Here is a 26,565-nt window from a genome sequence, read left to right on the forward strand (position 1 = left end):
ATTGTTATAATAAACAAACACAGTACTTATGTACAGCATGTTGAATGTAAGTATCCGTCTTATCTTTCCATTCCAAAAATAATTTACAGAAAAATATGTTATATTTTAAAGATTGTGATTAATTACAATTAACTAATTTTCAAGCTGTGATTAACTCGATTAAAAATTTTAAACGTTCTATAGCCCTAGTTTGAACGTGTGATGCTAGCACAGGACAAAATCTCTAAACAATCTGGACACAACAGAAAAGGTTGATTTTTATGCATTTGGCCCTTGGAAGAAAATGTTTGCTCAGCTTTAGTCTAAACGAAGAAATTGGAATCACCTGCAATGAATTTCTCACAGCTTTGTTTTTTTTAAACAAGCAAGTAATATCCAATCCCAGAATTTCAATGTAAAAGTTTTGAATTTTCTTTTAATTATTATACACATCCAAACCGTTGAAAAACTACCTATGACAATATAAAATGACTTGATGCTATTTTATTATCCACTACCTTGTTTTATGTTTTATGCATTCGAAATATTATCTGTGATTTTTTACAAACATATCAGGAACTAGGGATGTCCCCGATCTGGTCACGTGATCTGAAATAGGGACGATCGCGCCATTTTTCAGAGGATCGGGGTCAGGTGAGAAGGATCAGGCTTTTAATTCAAACATTTTTCTAAAATTTTTTTTAAGGTCTAAATAATTACAAAATAATCTAGAAATGAACTACATGGAGTTTTTGGATCGAAACAAGTACGCGATAATATCTCGTTAAAGTCATGGCGTCTGTAATTCTGCTCTCGCGTGCTCTCACTTCCAGATAGGGTTTTGCTGTTTAAAAAACGTATATATTTGTAAATTACTGTACACCCCTCTAGTGACTTGGCGGGGAATTATAGAGCGACGCGTTCCCTTGCCGCAGAACTATCGAAAGCTCATTGACGCCATAGTAGCTTCGCCGTCACCGCAACGCAGAAGCATCACTCAGGCTTAATCCGGACAAGTGGTATACTAGTGTGGCGGACATCCGTTTAGTCTAATTACATCTTTAAGGCCATTATCCGTCCTAGTGTAGATGTAGCCTAAATTGTCTGTAGGTATGAGTGTGTGCATGAATGGTTGTATGTCTCATTGTGCCCTGCGATTGGCTGGCAATCAATTCAGGGTGTACCCCGCCTACTGCTCGTTGCTAGCTGGGATAGGCTCCTGCACCTCCTCGACCCTCATGAAGAAAAGCGGCATGGAAAATGAATGAAAGAATGTACTGTTTTCCTGCTGAGTGTGTATTATCACAAAGTTGGCGTTGTCCATGTAGATGCTACAATATGTATTCGTCCGTCTATGTTCATCCGAAATTGTTGGAAAACTTTTATTTATTTTTAGGACTAACACTTTTGAGTTTCACAGACGAAAGCATTTTGAGTAACTGTCGACTAAAACTAAAAATTTGTCTGAGATTTCATTGACTAGAACTAGACGAAGACAAACACTTACTAAAATATGACTAAGACTAATAAGTAGGGTTGTTCCGATCATGTTTTTTTACTCCCGATCCGATCCCGATCGTTTTAAGTTTGAGTATCTGCCGATCCCGATATTTCCCGATTCAATTGCTTTTTTTTGCTCCCGATTCAATTCCAATCATTCCCGATAATTTTTCCCGATCATATACATTTTGGTAATGCATTAAGAAAAAAAATGAATAAAACTCGGACGAATATATACATTCAACATACAGTACATATGTACTGTATTTGTTTATTATGACAATAAATCCTCAAGATGGCATTTACATTATTAACATTCTTTCTGTGAGAGGGATCCACGGATAGAAAGACTTGTGACTTTGTATATTGTGACTAAATATTGCCATCTAGTGTATTTGTTGAGCTTTCAGTAAATGATACTGCAGCCATTCAACCCAAATGCATGATGGGAAGTGCAACCATGACTGCGCGTAGTGCTACCAATTGATATATCTTCTCTGCGTTGGGAAAAAAGATGATAATAAGTGTTAAGAAAAAGATCAATTTCTACCTTGTTTCCCCACATTGCTTCCCATGATATTTCTAATCGTAGGGAGAGGGATTGTAAGGCTTTCGCCTATTTAAAAAAGGCTCCAAAGGCTGCCAAAATTCACTCTACTCATTTTACGCTGCCTTTTATCTCTCTATATAGGTGAAACGGCGCCATTACAGATTGAGCGCGACAATGTGTGAGTGAGTGGTGCGTTAAATATTTTAACGTGATACATTATTTAAAAAATTAATAACCGCCGTTATCGGGATAAATTTGATAACCCTACCTTAAGCCTAAACTAAAGACTCTGGATGAGTGTAACATATTATGTCTGTAACGTTAAATACAATTAAAAAACGATTTAATTAAAAAATATATACATATATTAAAAAAAGGCATGGCCGATATTTTTTTGCCGATTCCGATACTTTGAAAATGACGTGAACGGACCCAATCGTTCACCCAAAAGACGAAGACTAAGACAAAAATTAAAAGTGCTGCCAAAAAAAAAACACTGTTTGGAACTTTTGTTCAAATAACAATCATCATTTTTTTCGGTATCGGATCGGGACTCAGTATCAGCAGATCCTCAAAATCATGTGACTCTGACTCGTGTGCAAAAATATGCGATCAGGACATCCCTATTGGAAAGGATTCTTTATTTAATAACTTTGAACCTGGGAACGGTCTTTTCAATCCCTGTATGTTTCACAAGGAATGCAAAGAGTAAAAACGATCATGTTTTTCATAAAAAATATATTTTAAATTGTATTTTTTTAAGCACTAAAAAGTAACAAAATAATCCTGAAATACATTAGCATCGCTAAAAGAAACAAAAATATGTACATTTTAACCTCCGCAACATTCCCCGAAAAAGTGGAAGAGGACGTACTGTTTACTGTACGTCCTCTTCCACTTTTTCGGGTACTGTAACATGTTTGGAACTTTTGTTCAAATAAAAAAATAGTAAATTTTTTCCCAGAGTCGGATAGGGACTTTGTATCATCTGATTCTCAAAATCAGGTGACTTGGACTTGCAAAAATATGCAATTGGGACATCCCTGTTTGAAACAATTCTTTTTTTTTTTTTTTTTTTTAAATGACTTGGAACATGGAAACAGCATTTTAAATCCCCATAAGTTTCCCAGTGAATGCATAAGTGTACAAATTGTATTTTCTATTTCTGTTGAAAACGTTTTGCCACCAACTGTCAACCATCTACTCTGTATCAATTTTTAGTATGTACTGTTTCCTCCCTGTTGTTACTTCAATTCCTTGGTGACACATCTTCCAGCATTTTCCTCATATTAATTGTTTCTGTTTTTTGATAAGTCACGAACACATGTACCTCCCTCTAGGTACAATGATTGTGTTTTGTTTCATAACCGGTTTTCATTACATTTCACACCTGTCTGTCCTGTATCTCAATCCCATTTTGTCTTCACAATTCTCTGATTTGATTGCCTCATTATCGACACAAGCCATGGTCATGTAATCTTAGTAATTGCACAACTCAGCATGAGGAAAAAGTAGATAAAAAAAATAAAAATAAACACACACAATTATTTACATTCACCGATAAAATTAATAATAATAAATTTTAAAAGCATACAAGCAAATAACACGAGGAGTCTGCAAATTTAAGAGTATCTATTACCACTTATTCAAGTATAAAATCAGTTTCAAACATAGTATTTCTCAGATAAAAAATTATGGTTACACTTGATTTAAACTTTGTGTCATAAGACTGTAATAATGATGACATGACTAGGGCTGTCCCAAACGACTAATTTTCTCCCGATTAGTCAGCTGACTATTTTTACGATTAGTCGACTAATCTTACAATTTTTATTTATTTATTTTTAAATTTTTTTACTAATTTAGCAATGAAATTTTTTTTGACGCTTGTCAATTCACAAAAACATTTTGGAACACTTAAATTCTTGATTAAAGTACAAATAAACAGATAAATAACAATAATAAATCACAAATAAACAATGAGTTCAAATGCTGATAGAATTAACTTGTGCAAAAGAATGGAATGTAAACAGATTCAGAACACTGACTTCACCTTTCCAAAATGATTCAAAACAATTCTTAAAAAAAATACCTAGCATTAATATTATAGTATACTGTAGTACTATATATAATAGTATTGAAGCGGTATGCTTGTTAAGAGTCTTTATTGCTCGAATTGCTGTGTCCAGCTCTGTAACTCTCCTGCACTCTGTGAACTCTCGCGCACTCTCTGGAACTCTCTATGAGCCGGAACGCGCGCGGCTCTTTATAGTGTCTGTCACGTGACTGTGACGCAGCCGGTAACGCGCTCGGCCAAACAGACACACAAGTACGGTGGGTGAATTATGACAAACAAAGGGTCACCACAGTATCATAATAATTATTCATTGCCAATCAGAATTTTCATAAAGGGTGTCATTTTAAAGGTATTTTTAGTGTAGAATCTGAAGTATGTGGGATTAACTCCAGAAATCGTTATTTATATGACGAATATTACATGCTTTTACTTTGAAATGTTCACCAGAAGTACGTTCGCTAAACCGCTAATTTAAAGTGATCCTCTAGTTTTAAGACAAGTAATTCTTAAAAGATACATCTTAGTATGAGTTATAATAATTTGACATTAAATCCCTCTTAATGTTTTCGTTTTAATAAAATTTGTAAAATTATTTTAACTGATTGTTCGCCATGGTTGTTGACGTCGCAGTGCTGTGACGTCACAAATCCCGCTGCCGGACTTCTCTCGACTTCAGCGTGTCATTCATTAGCAACATCTCGTCAGTTCGTCCCTTCCAATTTGAACCAGAGCGGAAAAGTGAAGAGCAGGACAGCACTGTCGGTCGTTCACAAGACGAGCAGCAAAGGCGAAATGCAGAGCAAGAAATACCTGATGAGGCAAGAGTTGGGCTAAACTTCTGGTGTACTTGCGGCAAGTGCATCTCGATGACAACGGAGCGAGAGAGCGTATGTTGTCGAGAACTCAGGTTTTTGTCAGCAGATCTTCAAGGTGAGTTATTGCGTCATCAAACTCATTCCAATATAATTGTGTAGATTGTTAGCATCCAGAGCTGTCGTATTCTTTACATACAGTACAGGCCAAAACACATTGGCATTCGTGCCTTTTTATTTTCTTGACCATTGACATTATAAACTCTCACTGAAGGCAATAAAACTATGAATGTGTGGCGAGCTAGGGAAGGATGCGGAGTATCAAACCACGGAGCTAATCCGCGTTGTTTTATTGACATTTAGGCTGCAAGAAATAGCAATGTCTGTCTGGCATGCGACCCGCGGAAGGTAACAGTTATTTCCAGCTGTTCCCTTCACAAAGTACCCCCCCCAACCACACAACGTGCCAACATAATTTCCGCCGGTGAATTCTGTTATAACTTGCTACAAATGCACACGTGTGTATTGTGTACTTAGAAAAAAGGTGAAATAACTAAAAACGGGTGATATTCTAGTATCTTCAAAGTAGCCACCCTTTTCTCTGATTACTGTTTGGCACTCTTGCCATTCTCGCGATGAGCTTTCAGAGGGAGTCCCCTAAAATGGATTTTGACTTCACATGTATGCCATTCCGGCGATGAGAATTTATTGCTTTATCAATGGGGTTGGGACATTTGTGTTGCATTGAATGAATTGCATTGGACGTGCTTTGATCAGTTTGAGTGGCAGCATCACTCATATTAGCTGAATACTGAACACACACAGCCTGATGAACTGACAGTAGAGGTGAATTATTAGCTTCCTCTGTGACTAGCGGTACACCCGAAGGTTCGCCTCCCGCTGTAGCGACAGGAGCGGCTTGGGTGCTTAAGAGGGCGGCCAGAGTGTCTCGTCCGTCTCGCTTCATTGCGCGCATTTCACTCGATATCCGAGCAGGCTGAGGCTTCTTGTGCGGGAAAATAGTTGCAACAGCATTTGGTTTTAGTCTGCGCTTATATCTAGCCGCTCCGATGAGATCTTTCATTAGTTGTCATCTACTAAAATCCTCAAACGCGGTAGGAGAAAAATGGCGACAACAAAGCCTTGGTTGTTCGGGAAGATTTGCTTGTCTACAGGCATTTTCCCAAACCTTTCTCCTCTTCTTGTCAACAGGAAATTTGTGGAGACTCGCATCACTCTCCTTGTTTCCATTTGACTCGAAATTGCATCCATAAGCAGCACATCGTGGCATTTTACTTCGCGAGTTAAGCCAGTAATACACAGTTGTTGTACACACGCTACACGATTGGAAAAATATCATCTACGTCATCACTCCGCGCCCGCAGAACATGGCGCCAACTATCGGTCAAAATATGCACTAAATATTATAAAATATTTCCATTGATTTAACATTTTATGTGTTTCTAACGACATATTTTAATACAAGAGAACAATTGTGATTTATTAGAGCCTACATGTCTTTAAAATCGAGGATCACTTTAAGCTTTACACTCCGCAAAAAAGCACTTTTTGTCATTGCATGTGTTGTCAGTAATAGATTTTTTTGTCCTTTTGCAAATGCTGTTAACCAGCGATTTTTCATGTTTGAAGTGTCACCTTTTAACTGCAAGTTTTGGAGAAGGCTGCCTGTCTTATAGCCGGCTAAAGTAGGTCGTCTTTTTTCCCCATTCACCTCAATGTAGCAATGCTAACGTATATAGTGTTTAATATAGATGTGTTTTCTTATTTTGTATGTCTGAACTTTAATTCTACAGCGTGTTGATGAGAGAAAAGAACTGGAGTCTCAATAAAACATGTCATTAGTTAGTTAGACGGACTTACAATCTCCTGTCGTTATCATTCACGGCCGACGTGCAGCTAAGCTTGGCATTGAAGAGACAGGACACAACAGTGTACCCTCCTTTGTTTCTTTAAAAATAAGTCAAAGTTTTGGACTCTGGTGCGCTTTTTTGGCTTTGTGCCGCTTTCCCCGCTTGCATATCAAGCGTCCAACATTCTGAACTTTCCACGCATATATTTTTTTAACCCTTCATCAGCCGTCGACGGGATGTTGTGCTCGTCGACGGATTTACGTCATCGATGAGGTCGACTATGTCGACTAGTCGGGACAGCTCTAGACATGACACCAGTCATGATATGAATGAGGGCTTATTACAGATGTCATTAATTGTAATTTTGTAAATGATGTCACGTTTGATGCAATATTGATTTTTTTCAAATGTCTCTGGGTTGGAATAAGAGTTTTGGAACGGTGTTAGGGTTAGGACACTTATTGACATCTGTCATAAGTATTCATTAATGTTCATGACAGTGTCATGTCATAATTATGTCATTACATTTATGTCTTATGGCAGTATAATGACACCGAGTTCACATAAAGTGTTAGTGATTTATTATCATCAACCAGTCTTCTCACACTACGTAAGTTTAATTGCATTGAAAACGAAATAATGGCTTAGACTAGATTACAGTGGGGCAAATAAGTATTTAGTCAACCTCCAATTGTGCAAGTTATCCTACCTGAAAAGATAAGAGGCCTGTAATTGTCAACATGGGTAAACCTCAACCATGAGAGACAGAATGTGGAGAAAAACCCCCAGAAAATCACATCGTTTGAATTTTAAAGAATTTATTTCCAAATTAGAGTGGAGGATAAGTATTTGGTCACCTACAAACAAGCAAGATTTATGGCTATCAAAGAGGTCTAACTTCTTCTAATGAGGTCTAACGAGGTCCAACGAGGCTCCACTCGTTACTTGTATTAATGGCACTTGTTTTAACTCATTATCGGTATAAAAGACACCTGTCCACAACATCAGTCAATCACACTCCAAACTCCACTACGGCCAAGACCAAAGAGCTGTCGAAGGACACCAGAGACAAAAATTGTAGACCTGCACCAGGCTGGAAAGACTGAATCTGCAATAGGTAAAACGCTTGGTGTAAAGAAATCAACTGTGGGAGCAATTATTAGAAAATGGAAGACATACAAGACCAATGATGATCTCGATCTGGGCTCCATGCAAGATCTCACACCGTGGCGTCAAAATGATAACAAGAACAGTGAGCAAAAATCCCAGAACCACACGGGGGGACCTAGTGAATGACCTACAGAGAGCTGGGACCACAGTAACAAAGGCTACTATCAGTAACACAATGCGCCGCCAGGGATTCTAATCCTGCACTGCCAGACGTGTCCCTCTGCTGAAGAAAGTACATGTCCAGGCCGGTCTGCGGTTCGCTACAGAGCATTTGGATGATCCAGAAGAGGACTCGGAGAATGGGTTATGGTCAGATGAAATCAAAATAGAACTTTTTGGTAGAAACACATGTTCTCTTGTTTGGAGGAGAAAGAATATTGAATTGCATCCGAAGAACACCATACCCACTGTGAAGCATGGGGGTGGAAACATCATGCTTTGTGGCTGTTTTTCTGCAAAGGGACCAGGATGACTGATTTGTGTAAAGGAAAGAATGAATGGGGCCATGTATCGAGAGATTTTGAGTGAAAATCTCCTTCCATCAGCAAGGGCATTGAAGATGAGATGTGGCTGGGTCTTTCATCATGACAATGATCCCAAACACACAGCCAGGGCAACAAAGGAGTGGCTTCGTAAGAAGCATTTCAAGGTCCTGGAGTGGCCTAGCCAGTCTCCAGGTCTCAACCCCATAGAAAATCTGCAGAGGTTGTTGAAGGTCCGTGTTGCCCAACGACAGCCCCAAAACACCACTGCTCTAGAGGAGATCTTCATGGAAGAATGGGCCAAAATACCAGCAACAGTGTGTGCAAAGCTTGTGAAGAGTTACAGAAACGTTTGGCCTCCGTTATTGCCAACAAAAGGTACATAACAAAGTATTGAGATGAACTTTTGGTATTGACCAAATACTTATTTTCCACCATGATTTGCAAATAAATTCTTTAAAAATCAAACAATGTGATTTTCTCTGTTTTTTATCCACATTCTGTCTCTCATGGTTGAGGTTTACCCATGTTGACAATTACAGGCCTCTCTAATATTTTCAAGTGGGAGAACATGCACAATTAGTGGTTGACTAAATACTTATTTGCCCCACTGTACATATCTTCACCTTAACAACTTTTGTTGTCATCAAGTTATTTTTTTACAACAACAAAAAAAATTGTACTTCTTGTTGTGTTTCCTGAAAAGAAAATGACTTAGGTGAATATTTAAAGAATAGTGTCAAAAGTATTATTGTTTTCTTTTTTTTTTTTTTTTTTTTTTTTGGGGGGGGTTATAATAATGACCAAATAAAACTTTTCATGTGAAAATGCATGCCCTTTTTTTAAAAACTTTTTTTTTTTTAATTCCTTATCAGTCCCAAAATGTTCTCAGGCTGAGTATTTTCTCATCTCTTTGCTTCAATGATTTAAAAGCAACAACTTTCTAAAAGTTTCCACTGTCCATCTGTCTGTTCTCTATTACGTTGTCTTCTCCTGTGTAGGAGTCAAGCTACTGACACTGATCTACGTCTGAGATTGGCCCTTAATAATAGCAGCAGACTGTGTAGCTTAAAGTGCTGTGCATTTGTTGGCATGAACGAATGCTGATAAATGCCAGGAGAATCCTGCAATGTCTGGACAGTGCGTTTGACTTATATATATATCACAGTTTCATGTCAGAAACGCCTCGCTGAGGATAATGACTTGCAGAGGTTGTCTGTCTCATTTATTTCTGCAGGGTATTTGTGTTTTAGTATACAGTACACATAACGTTTTGTACAGATTGTAGTGTCACTCCGCTGCAAGACAACTACAATGTGCAGGCTTGTCACCTAACTTGCTCATTAAAAACTATACTTGCGTGTGGGAGTTTCAAAAAAGAAGAAAGTAAATATTCTGTCCTCTTGCCTTCTTGTCTTACAAATACACACACATCCAATTTATTCAAATGATCAGGTGGTTAAATACAGCAGTACAGAGTGCACGCAAGCAGAAAGACCTGGCTATGTTTGGCAACATTCAAATTCAAATACTTCTATTCTTTACATTAGGAGTCCTCTGTTTTTATGAACATCAAGCACGTCAAGCTTTGCTTTGATAAAAACACATAAATGGGTAGTGAAAAAGCTAAAAAGGGTATAGTTCATTTTGAGTGCTGATAAGTAAAATTTAAAGTGCCTATGACAGAAAAAAAGCATGTTTATTTCATATTTTACGTGGTATTTTATGTTCTTGAATGAAATGGACCACTTGGATGTGCATGTAAGCGATCATATTATTTATTCAATTTTATGAATCCCGCGTCATGAAAATTAATAACTTCCAGTTTTGAAGAGGAATCTCACAATCCAGCATTGCTTTATAGCATGCAGATGGACTGAGGATTCAGCCGATTTGGCGGATTAATTTGTTTATTTTTCACATCACGTCAGCCAAATGTGCTGCAGGGTTCGGTTGCTGCGGCGGTGAGGGGTGTGAGCCTTTTTTGGTTTCAAAAACCTCTACCCCGAGATTGGCCAAAACAAGTCCAACAACTGTTGGGACTATTGGACTTACGAGGAAGTGACTAAACATTGTGTTTTATATTATGTCAAATACTGGGATCATGGCACACGTTTTAATACGGAGGTGGCTTGTATTTTGTGGCTGACAATGCTCCTTGTCCACCGAGATTGCCACTCGGCCGACGACTGGCGGCTTGTCGCACACCCCATCGGTCCTCTTCGCGTGGCCGCCGGAAGAGCGCTATACTAGGCTTATGTTCGTGCGGTTCACCATATCGTCCAGACTTCCAGTCCCCTTTGCTCTGTTTGTGTGCCCGGCAATAGACCACTATCCTCGGGTTAGGCTTGGGCAGCTATGCGCTCCTCCGACGACTGCCGGTTGGTCCGGCAGTCATTCTTCAGCTGCTTCCCCGGCAAACGAGCTCTCCTGCCCGCAGCAGGGGAACGAGGAGGTGTAACTCGCTCGCTGCCGGCAGAGTTGCCGATCAGTGAACACAATCAACAACCCCGCCGCCGTGTGACATAACCCAGAGTAGTTTTGTGTGATTTTTCGCTTCGAAAGGGGAGAATAAGGCTTTGAAACGCCACTCGGTTTGGGTTAGCATGTCGGCTAGCTGTCGTGCCTCCTGGTTTGTTTACGCCATAGGTGTCAAACCAATTCCACAAAGAGCCAAGTGGGTGCTGGATTTTGTTCCAACCGATACCGCGCAAACAGTTTAACCAATGAATTTTCTGTTGAAACAAGCAGCACCTGACAAAGTTGAACTGATTACCCATGTAAGAGATCAGATTGGTCAAAAGGTGTCCTTTTCATTGGTTGGAAAGAAAACCTGCACCCACTTGGCCCTTTATGGAGTCAGTTTGACACCAGTGGTTTACGCTCTCCGAAGCCAGGGCAGGGAAATGATAAAAGCCGGACTAAATCCAGTGGCATTAAATATCGTTCGGGATGTGCAAGAAGTCGATAGTTTTGACCATTATAGAATCATTTTTCCATGTCGTACTGAATAAATGCATTTTGAATATTTCATATTACATTTAGCACAAGAGTGTTATTTGTCATGACCATACGCTTTATTTAGCAAATTGGAAAAAATACTTAGATAAAAAGAATATCCTGTATAAATATTGCAGTAGACAAATTGAAACAATGACATTTTGCTGCTCTCTTTGTCCTCATTTTCCTCGTTCTAAATAATTCCCCCTCAATGGGCTGAATTCTAAATCAGTTGAGACACTGCCGACGTCATCCTCCAGCTGGGGACGCTATAGCGCTATAATGACAGGCAGGGTTAAACGGCAGATTAAAAGACTAATTTCTCATCATCTGCGCTTTGTCACATTTTTGTAGATAGTCGAATCGTCTCAAAATATTTGATTGTAATTCACATAATAATGCTTTTTCAGATTTTTTTATGGTGTCACAGGCACTTTATCTTATAACCTTATCTTCTAAACACGTTCTATAGCTTCCAATAAGGTCCTGGATTCTGGTTGAAGGTTTTTTGGACCAATATTATTTACAAACCATCTCCAGATAAGTCACGTTTGATGTTTCCGAGCATGGACAGCCTGCATTAAATCACACCGCAGATTTTCAATAATATTCAGAACTGAGGACTGAGATAGTCATTCCAGAGTGTTGTACATTTTCCTTTGCCTTTGTTTTGAGTAGTGTTTAGGGTCGTTATCTTCTTGAAGTAACCAGCCCTGCCGCAACTTTAAATTTGTCAATGAATCTTAAACATTGTTTTCGTAACTCCGTTTATACTGACTGGAACTTCAACAAGATTGCCAGTAATTGCACTTGCCTGCATGATGTAACCTTACCAAATTTGATTGTGGGTATTACATGTTTTTCTTGGAATGCTGCGGTCCTCATCCACCGTTGCCCCAGCCGACCCCCCGCCCCACTTGTTATATCCAAATAACTCAATTTTAATTCCATCAGTCGACAGTACCTTATTCCAAAATGAAGTCTGCTTTCCTAAATGTGCTTGAACATACCTCAAGCAACGCTCTTGCAATTACGTTGTATTAAACACATTTTTAGATATCTTTGCAACTATCTTCGTATTTCCATTAATCAATGTATAAACAACAATTATCTGAGATTTGTGACATCAGTTTAGGGTTGACTGAGTGTTTAAACAATTTTTTTTAATACTAAAGACAAAGTAAAAAAAGAAAAAATGCTTACCCTCTTTGCCACATTGATGCATCGCATGTATTCCTTGGCCAGGTCTGAACATCTTAAAGTTTGCTGTCCATTCACCTTGTAGCATGATAAAATCTGAGCCTGAAGGCCAGGACATACGCCGTCTGTACTCCGAGACCTGCAACAGACCAACAAAAAGAAGAGAAAAATATGTTATATAGCAATTCAAAATGATCAGGGATAATAGCGATTAAGCCTGTCGCGATAACAAATATAAGTAGGCGATATACTGAATCATAAATTACTGCCGATATGTGATGTTATCGTCAAATTTTTTAACCAATTCAACCACTAATGTAGTGACAATACACCCTTATAAATCACCCATTCAAATGCAATAGTTATTTTTATGTATTCGAATTCTTCTCTTTTATTTACAAACTATATTTAATGCCAGCAACATGAAGCAATTATCAGAGAATCCCAAAATTTGAAAAATAAGGTCCTAATGAAACCTTTTTTTCAAATTTGTGAAAAGAAAAGTCAAAATGAATATGTGTAATAAGCGCTCAGATATCTATAACCCTTGCTAAATCCTGTTTGTTTATTTCATGGAACCTGCAGATGCATGTGTTGACTTGCATCCATCTTTTTTTTTTTCTGTTTTCAAAAAGAAATGTCAAAATTCCGAATTAGTCTCAAAATCATGAAATTTTAGGTGTATCAAATGTGATACATTTGGCAATATAGGGTTACAAATAATAAAACGCACACAATGCATAACGAGTCATTTCAAAGCTAGCTAGTGTAAGTGCAGAATGTGAAATAGGTGAGAAACCCAATGCCATTTTGTTCTCTGCCAATTAGAGCCAATCAAAACTGCTTATTTGATCCAAAATGACTCATCTTGTCCTGCAAAGTGCACTTTAGCAAATTTGAAGCCAAATTATTCATTGCCAATCAGATTTTTCACAATGGGTGTCATTTTAAAGCTATTCTTAGTGTAGAATCTGACATATGTGAGATTAACTCCACAAATCTTTAATTACATGTTAACGTGACGTGCTTTTATTTTGAATTTTTCACTGGAAGTACGTTCGCTAAGCCGCTAACCGTAAGCTTTACACTCCGTAAAAAAAAAAAAAAAAAAAAAAAAAAAAAAAAGTGCACTTCTCCTTTCATTATGCATGTGCTGTCAGTAATAGATTTTTTTTTCCTGCAGTGGGTTAGGGTTTCTTTTTGTGTCACCTTTTAACTGAGAAGACTGCAAATGTTTTGTAGCAGGCTAAAGTGGTTAGTACATTGTCTTTTTTCCATTAGCCTCAATGTAGCAATGCTAACGTTTTACAATGTTAACTATAGGTGTGTTTCCTTATTTTGTAGGTCTGAACTTTAATTCTGCGGCGTCTTAATGACCAATAAACATCTATGAAAGGAACTGGAGTCATATGCAATCAACACCCACGTGTGCCGAGTACACGCAACCACGTACGCACAAATGTATGCACGGACGCACGCTGTGATAAGGTGCAGCTGGGAATATTACCGCCCTCATTTTTATTTACCGTGCGATAAATTGACTTATTGCATATCACTATACAAGCTTTATAGTGATTGCCATAGAGATCCATCATCCATCCACTTTGTTTAACTGTGCTCTTTTTCGACTTACCCATTTACTTGTAACTTTTATTTTTACGGCTTTCCATTTGATCATTAATTTATTGCACGTTTAACTTTATTTGTTTAATAATTGATCCTTTTATCTAATTATTTAACCTGTACCCTACGTTACTGCATTCCCTGACATACAGTGCCTTGCAAAAGTATTCGGCCCCCTTGAATCTTGCAACCTTTCGCCACATTTCAGGCTTCAAACATAAAGATATGCAATTTAATTTTTTTGTCAAGAATCAACAACAAGTGGGACACAATCGTGAAGTGGAACAACATTTATTGGACAATTTAAACTTTTTTAACAAATAAAAAACTGAAAAGTGGGGCGTGCAATATTATTCGGCCCCTTTACTTTCAGTGCAGCAAACTCACTCCAGAAGTTCAGTGAGGATCTCTGAATGATCCAATGTTGTCCTAAATGACCGATGATGATAAATAGAATCCACCTGTGTGTAATCAAGTCTCCGTATAAATGCACCTGCTCTGTGATAGTCTCAGGGTTCTGTTTAAAGTGCAGAGAGCATTATGAAAACCAAGGAACACACCAGGCAGGTCCGAGATACTGTTGTGGAGAAGTTTAAAGCCGGATCTGGATACAAAAAGATTTCCCAAGCTTTAAACATCTCAAGGAGCACTGTGCAAGCCATCATATTGAAATGGAAGGAGCATCAGACCACTGCAAATCTACCAAGACCCGGCCGTCCTTCCAAACTTTCTTCTCAAACAAGGAGAAAACTGATCAGAGATGCAGCCAAGAGGCCCATGATCACTCTGGATGAACTGCAGAGATCTACAGCTGAGGTGGGAGAGTCTGTCCATAGGACAACAATCAGTCGTACACTGCACAAATCTGGCCTTTATGGAAGAGTGGCAAGAAGAAAGCCATTTCTCAAAGATATCCATAAAAAGTCTCGTTTAAAGTTTGCCACAAGCCACCTGGGAGACACACCAAACATGTGGAAGAAGGTGCTCTGGTCAGATGAAACCAAAATTGAACTTTTTGGCCATAATGCAAAACGATATGTTTGGCGTAAAAGCAACACAGCTCATCACCCTGAACACACAATCCCCACTGTCAAACATGGTGGTGGCAGCATCATGGTTTGGGCCTGCTTTTCTTCAGCAGGGACAGGGAAGATGGTTAAAATTGACGGGAAGATGGATGCAGCCAAATACAGGAACATTCTGGAAGAAAACCTGTTGGTATCTGCACAAGACCTGAGACTGGGACGGAGATTTATCTTCCAACAGGACAATGATCCAAAACATAAAGCCAAATCTACAATGGAATGGTTCAAAAATAAACGTATCCAGGTGTTAGAATGGCCAAGTCAAAGTCCAGACCTGAATCCAATCGAGAATCTGTGGAAAGAGCTGAAGACTGCTGTTCACAAACACTCTCCATCCAACCTCACTGAGCTCGAGCTGTTTTGCAAGGAAGAATGGGCAAGAATGTCAGTCTCTCGATGTGCAAAACTGATAGAAACATACCCCAAGCGACTTGCAGCTGTAATTGGAGCAAAAGGTGGCACTACAAAGTATTAACGCAAGGGGGCCGAATAATATTGCACGCCCCACTTTTCAGTTTTTTATTTGTTAAAAAAGTTTAAATTATCCAATAAATGTTGTTCCACTTCACGATTGTGTCCCACTTGTTGTTGATTCTTGACAAAAAATTAAAATTTTATATCTTTATGTTTGAAGCGTGAAATGTGGCGAAAGGTTGCAAAGTTCAAGAGGGCCGAATACTTTTGCAAGGCACTGTAGCTTGATGTAGTCCTTTGGTGATGGTCTATGAGTTGTCTTTGACCACTCATACCTTCCTTTGCCATGCCGTCAATTATATTTTTCTTGACCTGACACCTCTGGCTTAAATAAGAATTGTGTTTGCGGTTTTCAATTTCTCATTACATTGCACACAATGGAAACTGACAGGTGAATTGTCAGAGATAGCTTTTTGTAGACTTTTAAACAATGATGGTGAACTTTCTTTTCATTAAATAGTAAATGGTGTTATACTTGTATAGCGCTTTACCACCTTTCAAGCTTGTTATGCACTTCCTTAATCTAAGTACATGTAAGGTGACACTTGAAAGGAACAACACTTCTTTATTTAGTGTGCTTCTCAGCATGTGTCACTGACACATCACAGATTCCTTTTTATACTGTAATACCACACCCACAGGAAGTGCACACTATGGCAACAGCAGAAGACATAAATATGTCACATCTTTAAGGTGATTTCAGAGTTGTTTTGAAGCTTACATGTATTCAAATCAAAAAATGGCAAGGGTGCCCACATTTCTGCACCGATGTAATTTTGATTTGATGTGTATTGCACATCTTCTGTTTGTCCAATAAAAATATATTTTAGTCGGTCCATCAGTTTTTGATATGTCAAAATAAAGTTGTGGATCCAAACACCCAATGATTTGTACAATAAAAAAAAGTGCCCACTCTTTCATACCAGTGTATGTACAGTACATACATATGTATGTATGTATGTATTAGGGCTGTCCCAAACGACTAATTTTCTCCCGATTAGTCAGCCGACTATTTTTACGATTAGTCGACTAATCTAATAATTAATTTTTTTTTTTTTTTTTTTTTTTTTTTTTTTTTTTTTTTACTAATTTAGCAATGAAATTGTTGTTGACGCTTATCAATTCACAAAAAACATATTGGAACACTCAAATCATTTATTAAAGAACAAATAAACACGTAAATAACAATAATAAATCACAAATAAACAATGAGTTCAAATGCTGATAGAATTAACTAGTGTAGCATCCCGATTGAAAAGATGGTCTCTTAAACTGATGGTTTCTTTTATTCCATCCTTGATGTAAACACATTGTAAAGGCTACGGTGCACACAAATAAAGCAACACAATTAGAAATTAACAAAAACTTTTCACCTTTTTACTTTTAAACCTTATTTATATATCAATGAATTGCCTATATGAATTGCCTTTACCTTATCATTGACAATCTCTCCCTTGAATGCAATCACTGTATATACTGTATATATTTATGACCTTTTAACCTTATATAATTTTCTATACCATAAAATAAACCATAACATGAAATAAACCTTTCAATTAGCATTAAGAACAATACTAATAGCACTTATAGGCCCATTGTCAATGAAACATTATTATTTAGTAAGGCGACAGCACCCTCTGGTGTACAAAAAATGAAAAAAAAAAAAATTTACAAACTGCGTGAAGGCGCTTGAGGTGTTTATTCACGGCCGACGTGCAGCCAAGCTTGGCACTGAAGAGATAGGACAGAAGAGCGTACTCTCCTTTGTTTCTTTGAAATAAGTCGATGTTTTGGACACTCTGGTGCGCTTTTTTTGGCTTTGTGCCGCTTTCCCCGCTTGCAAACAGAGCATCCGACATTCTAACTTTCCACGCATATATTTTTTTAACCCTTCATTAACCGTCGACGGGATGTTGTGCTCGTCGACGGATTTACGTCATCGATTACGTCGACTATGTCGACTAGTCGGGACAGCTCTAGTATGTATGTAGTTTTCACCTACCTATATATTTACAGTATCTAAGCTCCAGTCTTCACGCAACATGAATTTCAACATTTTGTTTAACTCGCCTGATTAGATTTTGTGCTTCTTTTGTATCATATTATCTAGGACAGGGGTCCTCAAATACAAATCTTGAAGGTCCACAAATGTTTTTTTTTCCTACAAGCATGGGTCCATTTATTAATGTCGGTCAAGTACAAGGCAGGTCAAAGGTGGTAAAGGTGGTTCTCTTTTGATCCCCCCCCAAAATACAATGCACATTCTGATTAAATAAAAATAAATTAACAAAAAATTTTCTTGACTTAAAATAAAAATACCACCAAAAAAAAAAAACATGCAAGTACAAAGTTTACACATGTACACGAAATAATTGACAAGATCTGTCATTAAGGTGCAAAGAATAACTATTGACAGTACATTTTGTAACTGTAAAACACTGCTGTACAAAAAAAAAAATATGTGCAAGTCGTACAGTACATGTTCACATGTACAGAACATAGATGACAAGCTCTGTCATTAAGGTGCAAACAATAATTATTGACAGTAACTTTAACTGTAAAACACTGCTCAATGAGAGAAATGGCATTTGGGGGTCACAAAGCTGTTTACTGACATCATCGGCCAATACTTCAGTGCGTCTTGTTGTTGATGAATCTGGGAGTGAGATTTGTTTAATTTTTGTTGTCATTTTCTCCTTTTCTTTTCCTTCGAACATTGCTGCCATCACTTCACTCATACACTCTTTTATTATTTCTCCATCAGAGAACCGCTTATGTTTGGCCAACACCCACGATATTCTGAGTGAGCACTCTGTTGCAATTTGTTGTTGTGTCATAGATTTAAAAATAACCTTGCTTGACTCTTGATATGACTGCTTCAACCTGTTAATTTCTTGCCTTCTCAATTAGGATTTAGGAGTAAAGAGTTTAAAGAGCTGTGCTCTTTAACATAATGACGTTTCACATTTTCACTTTTAACAGCGCAATTGTCTTTAAGCATATTAAGCACATAGGTTTGGTACTTGCAGTTGGTAAAACGGACGCATATTTGTCAGTCCATTCCTCATTGAAACAGCGATTTTCATTGTCCACTTTTCATCTCTTGGTCAACTTTGAGCATGACATTTTGTTAGATCCGGTCTTCCACTGGTGTCATGTAAACAGATCGCATAGTGCCGGGTGCGACTCGTGTTTCACACTGCTGCCGTCCGTCAACTCTAGCTAGCAGCATGCACGCTCTCTCAGCCAATCAGCGCATCCATGCAGGCTCTCTCAGCCAATCAGTGCATCGTTGTCATGGAGATGACAACAGAAGTGGGAACATGGAAGATATTTGACTAAAGATGAAACAGAATTTAGCGATAGAATAGTAGCGTATAGCGATAGATTGGCGATTCATACAAATAATATATGTTAAAAAAATGTGTTTTTTTGTTTTGGTTTTTTTTTTAAAGTGCCATTTCCTCTGGGTCCGCAGAGTGGTGTGCCGTGGTTCGGTGGTGGACCACGGTCCGCTAATTGAGGACCCTGGGTCTAAGATGGAAAGAATGGAAAGAAATGTGCTCAAACAAGTCCTTCATGAATTGAAGGTAAACAAAAATGAAAAGAAAAATGCCGTTTACACCCACGGCTACCCATTTTAGCAACTGATGGTGTGGCGAGTACAGTATATGCTTCACTGCAAATAATGCAATTAATGCTAAATCACATTTAATTGAGAGAAAAGGATCATACTGATCAAATACAGCAGAAAACTGTGAAAACTGTGCTTTGAGAGATTGAATTAGACACGCTTAATTAGCTATGTGGGTTGTAAAATAATTGGTTTTAGCCCGTCTATCTGTGTGATTGTTAACTACGACAGACTTGCTGCCTGGGTACATCCTTCTAATGGAGACTGACTGATTGAAGATGAGCTCAACAAGTTATCTACACACGCCCACTGTAGTTAGACAGCACAAGCACAGAGAGTATAGTACATGACACGCACACACTAACATGCCAACATATCCAATTAGCACATGCAAAATGCAGTTCTATGAAGAGCGTTTAACTCCACATTTAATTGGAAAACAAATTAAAGGTTCTTTTACTTTTCATATCCAGAGGAGGGCTGACCTGAGCATTTTAATTACAGCACATCCATGCTCACGACAGCAATGTATGTTATCAGAAGAAAAACAACTGGAGAGTTCATTTATGTGTGAGGGATATCGCTTAAAATGAAGACAGAAGTAAGCGAGATAAAAGATGTATTTTTTCTCCACACACATTTGGCGATCTGAGAGTTTTTCTTCAATTTAATCTTCTGCTTTTTGAGTTCGTTTTCTTACTCTCACTTCACACATCATATTTGCAATAGAAAAGACACCAAAGCACCATCTTTATCCATCGCAAGGATGAAGCAGCCAAAGATAAGTAGCCGTCTTTTAATATGAAATAAATGGCCTTCTTCAGTAAAGCCAAAGCCTGCTGATAGCAAAAAGGAGCATATTAATAATGGCGCCTGAGGATAAAATGGCTCAAAGCCCTTTCTACAAGCTACACAAACCGGAAGGCTTTCTAAGGGCTTCATTTTACACGTGACGTGAAACTTGGTGCAGGTGTCTCTGATCATTTTCTTCTGGCGTTGATTGGCTCTTTAAGACAAGAACTACTGGTGTTATTTTAACTTGTCAAGTGCTGATAAAATGGGTATATTGATGATAAAAATTTACATAACTCGGGCTCGACTAATAAAGGGGGGACTTCCAAGGGGGATGCTGCATTAAATGTTATCATCTTAAATTTCCATCATTGACGCTTGGTTTTGACCCACACTGCCTGCATACAAAATGAGTAAAGCACCTAACCATCAGAGACTCCAATCCGTCCAATGTTAAACATATATTCAATAGTAACATGTAGGGCTGTCAAACGATCAAATTTTTTTCATCGAGTTAATCACAGCTTAAAAATGAATTAATTGTAATTAATCGCAATTCAAACCATCTCTAAAATATGCCATATTTTTCTGTAAATTATTGTTGGAATGGAAAGATAAGACACAAGACGGACATAAACATTCAACATACTGTACATAAGTACTGTATTTGTTTATTATAACAATAAATCCACAAGATGGCATTAACATTATTAACATGCTTTCTGTTAAAGGGATCCATGCATAGAAAGACTTGTAGTTCTTAAAAGATAAATTTCAGTACAAGTTATAGTAATTTTATATTAAAACCCCTCTTAATGTTTTCTTTTTAACAAAATTTGTAAAAATTTTCAATCAAAAATAAACTAGTAGCTCGCCATTGTTGACATCGCCGAGCGGTGACGTCACATTGGGCTCCCTGCCGTTCTTCCACAGTGTCTTTAACTACGTAAGGTAGTGACTGAAATACACCACAAGGTGTCAATGGCAAGTTTTAAATTAATTAGAGATCTAGCCAAGGCAAAGTCTGAGTAAGTTTTATGTGTATTTTGCATAGCTATTTTGATTGGGAATGCCAGTTCTCTTTGCAATGAGCGCTTTTCTTTTTGTGAACATTATTTTTTTGAGAGATAGGAATATTAGTTTTGTTGTGCTTTCACTAAATGATACTGTAGCGACTTAACTGTCCCACCCAAATGCATGATGGGGAAGTTGGGCAACCATGACTGTCAGTGATGGCTGCAAATGGTCTAAGTGTGTTAAGAAAAATACAGTCTCTTGCTCCGCCCAAATGCATGATGGGAAGTTGGGCAACCATGACTGTCAGTGGTGGCTGCAAATGGTATACAGTATGTTCTGCGTTGTGTTCAATTATGCGTGTTAAGAAAAAGAATGTCTCATGCTCCGCCAAAATGCATGATGGGAAGTTGAGCAACCATGATTGTCAGTGGTGGCTGTAAATTGTATACAATAAGTTCTGCATTGTGTTTAATTAGGCGTGTTAAGATAAAGATCGTCTTCTGCTCCGCCCAAATGCATGATGGGAAGTTGGGCAACCATGACTGTCAGTAATGTCTGCAAAGTGTATACAATATGCTCTGCATTGTGTTTAATTAGGCGTGTTAAGATAAAGATCGTCTTCTGCTCCGCCCAGATGCATGATGGGAAGTTGGGCAACCATGACTGTCAGTAGTGGCTGCAATTGGTATACAATATGTTCTGCGTTGTGTTCAATTAAGTGTGCTAAGAAAAAGACTGTCTCTTGCTCCACCCAAATGCATGATGGGAAGTTGGGCAATTGCAATATTAAAAGTCGAAGAGTTTTCACCAGATAACTTGAATAGCTCTGTTTGGGATAGGCCCGAACGATATTCCAAAAAATTAACATTGCGATATACACTCACCAGCCACTTTATTAGGTACACCATGCTAGTAACGGGTTGGACCCCCTTTTGCCTTCAGAACTGCCTCAATTTCTCGTGGCATAGATTCAACAAGGTGTTGGAAGCATTCCTCAGAGAGTTCGGTCCATATTGACATGATGGCATCAAACAGTTGGTGCAGATTTGTCAGCTGCACATCCATGATGCGAATCTCCCGTTCCACCACATCCCAAAGATGCTCTATTGGATTGAAATCTGGCGACTGTGGAGGCCATTTGAGTACAGTGAACTCATTGTCATGTTCAAGAAACCGGTCTGAGATGATTCCAGCTTTATGACATGGCGCATTATCCTGATGAAAGTAGCCATTACAAGTTGGGTACATTGTGGTCATAAAGGGATGGACATGGTCAGCAACAATACTCAGGTAGGCTGTGGCATTCCAACGATGCTCAATTGGTACCAAGGGGCCCAAAGAGCGCGAGGAAAATATTCCCCACACCATTACACCACCACCACCAGCCTGAACCGTTGATACAAGGCAGGATGGATCCATGCTTTCACGTTGTTGACGCCAAATTCTGACCCTACCATCCGAATGTCGCAGCAGAAATCGAGACTCATCAGACCAGGCAACGTTTTTCCAATCTTCTATTGTCCAATTTCGATGAGCTTGTGCAAATTGTAGCCTCAGTTTCCTGTTCTTAGCTGAAAGGAGTGGCACCCGGCGTGGTCTTCTGCTGCTGTAGCCCATCTGCCTCAAAGTTCGACGTACTGTGCATTCAGAGATGCTCTTCTGCCTAGCTTGGTTGTAACGGGTGGTTATTTGAGTCACTGTTGCCTTTCTATCAGCTCGAACCAGTCTGGCCATTCTCCTCTGACCTCTGGCATCAACAAGGCATTTCCGCCCACAGAACTCAATAGTTTACTTATGTGTAAAGAAACTGTTACTTTGCTATCAAAAGCTCTATTTGTCTTGTTGTTTGTTATTTTGTAGAAGGAAAACATTATTCAGATGTTTGGGATGTCACAAAAGCAAAAAATAGCTGTGTTAAAGTCAAAGTTATGTTTGAAATGTATACTTTTACAAAAAGCTCGACTTCTGTTTTTTCATCAGAATTGGAAAATTGCTCAAACTAAGCTATATTTTCTAATGCTGATTTCTAAAGAATGGAAAAAGATATGAACTAACTTAAAAGACAGTTCTAAAAACATGGGGACACATTTTTGTACACTTCGCCTGAGTCCCTGTACCAGTACAGCGATGTTGGACACTACACAACACAACAGGCTCTTAAGTGAAAACTTGAAAGAATATTTTTCTAGTAAGAACAGTATAAAGCAAATTTACTGACAGCCTGTCGGGACATAAAATTGGTGACTGTATCTTCTTTATGTTCTCTATGACTGATCTGCCAAAATATAAACAGTAAGATTAGATACTTAATTAACAGTGTTGCCTGCCTGTTATTTTTAATCTCTGACGGTAACAGTGGAGGCGGACAGAACACAGAGGCCTCAGACTTGTGAACCAAGCAGAAGAGCTTAGGGAGACAAAGAGAAATGAAATTGGAAAAAGACAGAACTGCAAATTGAAAAAAAAAAAAAAAAAAAAGGTTGAAAGACAGAAAAACACATCACGGCTACTCAAAGACTATTTGTCATAGTTTATTGACTGATTAATAAATACACTCTTATCAGCTCCAAAGCACATTGTTACTGTATTTAATTTACTCACTTTGACTACGGATTATTGGTAGATGCCATTTTGTTCATTCCAGTCAACGACAAATGTGTACTGCTGCTGTGCTTTATGGAAATCTCATAATACTTAAAGGGTCTCTGTAATGCAAACATTGGGACTTTATATACATATCTATATATATGGCAGAAAACACAGACAAGGCTGAAAAAGCAGTTTCTGCTCTTGCACCCCTCTTTAAAGCAGTAATGTGAAGTAAGGTTGGCAAACCATGTTTTTGAATAATATCAATGGCTAAACAGTTATAAGCAAATTTCGTTGTTTTTTTTTTAACGCAACCCTTCCAGATTCTTTGTTTAACCCATAGCAACGCCCTTGACAACGAAAATGCTTTTCTTCGGCAATCTTCGGAAATTACGTCACATCGGGAAGTGCGAGGGAAGTCCGCCATAGAACAGTATTGTTTGTTGCATTGCTTCTCGGTAAGATGCCACGGCGGTGTGAGGCGTTGTTTTGTTCTCACTCAAACGAAAAGTTGTATGAGTGGCCAAAGGATAGCAGGGCACGTAAATGGACATCTTTCGTTCGCACGAAGCGAATGAATTTCACGCCATCATCGAGTAGTGTTCTCTACTGCAAACATTTCGAAGATGCCTGCTTCCTTAACCGGTCTGCTTAGGATCAAGGATTTGCCAAAAAGTAAGTATGATTTTGGGATAGATGACTGATGACTTTGTCAAAGCAGAGCTGCCAACTGTTGTGGAATGAACAGTATAAGCTCGCGACGTTAGCCGAAAGTTAACTGTGACAATCCCCGATCATAGTTGTTGTTGTGTTCGCGAGGTTAAGCGTGTTTAAATTGTGCGTCATCTACGATCTTGTCTGAAAGGGTTAATCCACTGTCAATCGGGAAAGGGGTGTGAATGTGCATTATGCGGGTCGGCGTCGCGGTAATTCACGGTCACATTGCAGTAAGAGACACACACCGCCAGTGAGTTTGTGCACATTTATTTGTATTTGTATTATGTATTTCCACCTTCATGCTTCAAGCATTGCATTGCATTTGTACGGTTCGGCGTTTCTTTCACAGTGATCGCTTGATAGCCTTCTAGTTTGTGTTTCGCGGGACCTGCTGAGAGGTGACAACTTAGCGTGTTGGCATTGAGTCAATCTCGCAGCGAATCAGCGAGCGGCTCAAGTTACGCAGTGAATCATGCGAAATGTGGTCTCGGGAAAATACTGAAGTGGTGCTTTGTAATCTGTTCGCTTGTGTGAAAAAACTACATTTCCTCACGCCATTAGACGCCACTTCCTCCCGAGAGCCCCGAGCCGTGTTGTACTGGTTTCTCCATGTGTTAATAAAGAAACAAAGTTGTCAGCACGTCGTGTGTTCGATACATTTGTAAACAACAAGCTCATAACAAGACATTATGCACAATCCGTTTAAGAGACGCTGGAGTAGTAGGAGGCGAGGAGGAGATCAGCGAGAAGCAAAACTTCGCGGTCGAATATGGCGGCAGTCCGCTATTATTTTGTTTTCTTATTGTTGCCACAATAAAGTGGAGAAAGCCATCAACGACTCATCTCCTTCTTTCCCCCCAACGTTTTTATATTATTATTTTATATGCACGAGAGCTCCCGGCTCTGCCAAAATGAACATGGTCTGATTATTATTTTTTTTAACAATGTCATCAGATAGACAAAAACATAAAATTATGTGCAAATGCCTGCATCTTCAAATCATGAAAATAATAACAGCCTATAGACCCTACTCACCTACGTCACAAAATGACGTGTCGCTGTATCCGGCCGCCATATTGTCCGTATTTTTTAGACTTATTCTCATGGTTTTCAATTAGTCGTGCAAGTTATAGAGCAATTCATGGAAGCCCCGGTGTTATCTGACGCTGTACACTCATTGGATGCGTTGCAAAAAGGCGTAATGTGGAAAAGCTTCAGTTTATCCATTCGCCAGATCCATATTTGATGCCTAAATCGATGTTTTTCGACCCGCTGTCTTCGCCGTCTTTGCCTGACATCTGCTAACTACCCTGATATTTACAACTATCTTGTCCACACAAAATCAGCCTATTCTCACGAAAGTTTGAAAAACTTTAAGAGCTTGGAGGCTTATAAATACTTCGTTGCTGGTTGGGTGAAACAGGTCTTCGTCCACGAAAATTCAGCAGGAATCTATCTTGTGCTCGGGAAGGTGAGTTACGAAATTTTCAATTCAAAATCTTTTGTTCTTGCTAACATCCACTGTCAAGTCTAATGTATTTCATGTCATTTGTCAATGGAGCTAGGGCTTTTAATGTTTATATGGTTTAGCGATAGCACTCTCACTACATACATATATAATATGTAATAAATATGAAGTGCGATAGCACTACTCCAGATTGTCCCTAGTTGAATTTATTTTTTGGCTTTTGACCTCGATAGTGAAACTGTAAATTAATTGTATGACAACTGTCTTATTATCCCCTTATAATTATATATTTTCAGGTAGTTCATTCACAACGTCTGAGTGTATGTTGTCGGCGATTAGCCTAGCAATGATCTTAATTGTGGTTGTCAGCCCAAAACCCTCTAAATATATATTAAATGCATCTTACCAGATATAAAATGACTACTACATAATCTGTGGTAGTCGTTTGGAGCCAGCCCAAAACCCTCTAAATATATATTAAATGCATCTTACCAGATATAAAATGACTACTACATAATCTGTGGT

General features: G+C 38.5%; 1 protein-coding gene across 4 annotated transcripts in view; it reads right to left on the minus strand.

Moving 5' to 3' along the window:
- chchd6a (coiled-coil-helix-coiled-coil-helix domain containing 6a) overlaps positions 1-26,565 on the minus strand; it is a 98,959-nt gene that overhangs the window by 13,238 nt on the left and 59,156 nt on the right. For all 4 annotated transcript variants that reach the window (XM_057824531.1, XM_057824539.1, XM_057824547.1 and 1 more), the window contains one exon: positions 12,645-12,780. In XM_057824531.1, coding sequence (XP_057680514.1) covers positions 12,645-12,780 — 136 coding nt within the window. The remainder of the gene's footprint in view (positions 1-12,644; positions 12,781-26,565) is intronic.

This window comes from Corythoichthys intestinalis, chromosome 2 (assembly GCF_030265065.1).
Source record: "Corythoichthys intestinalis isolate RoL2023-P3 chromosome 2, ASM3026506v1, whole genome shotgun sequence".
Lineage (NCBI taxonomy): Eukaryota > Metazoa > Chordata > Actinopteri > Syngnathiformes > Syngnathidae > Corythoichthys > Corythoichthys intestinalis.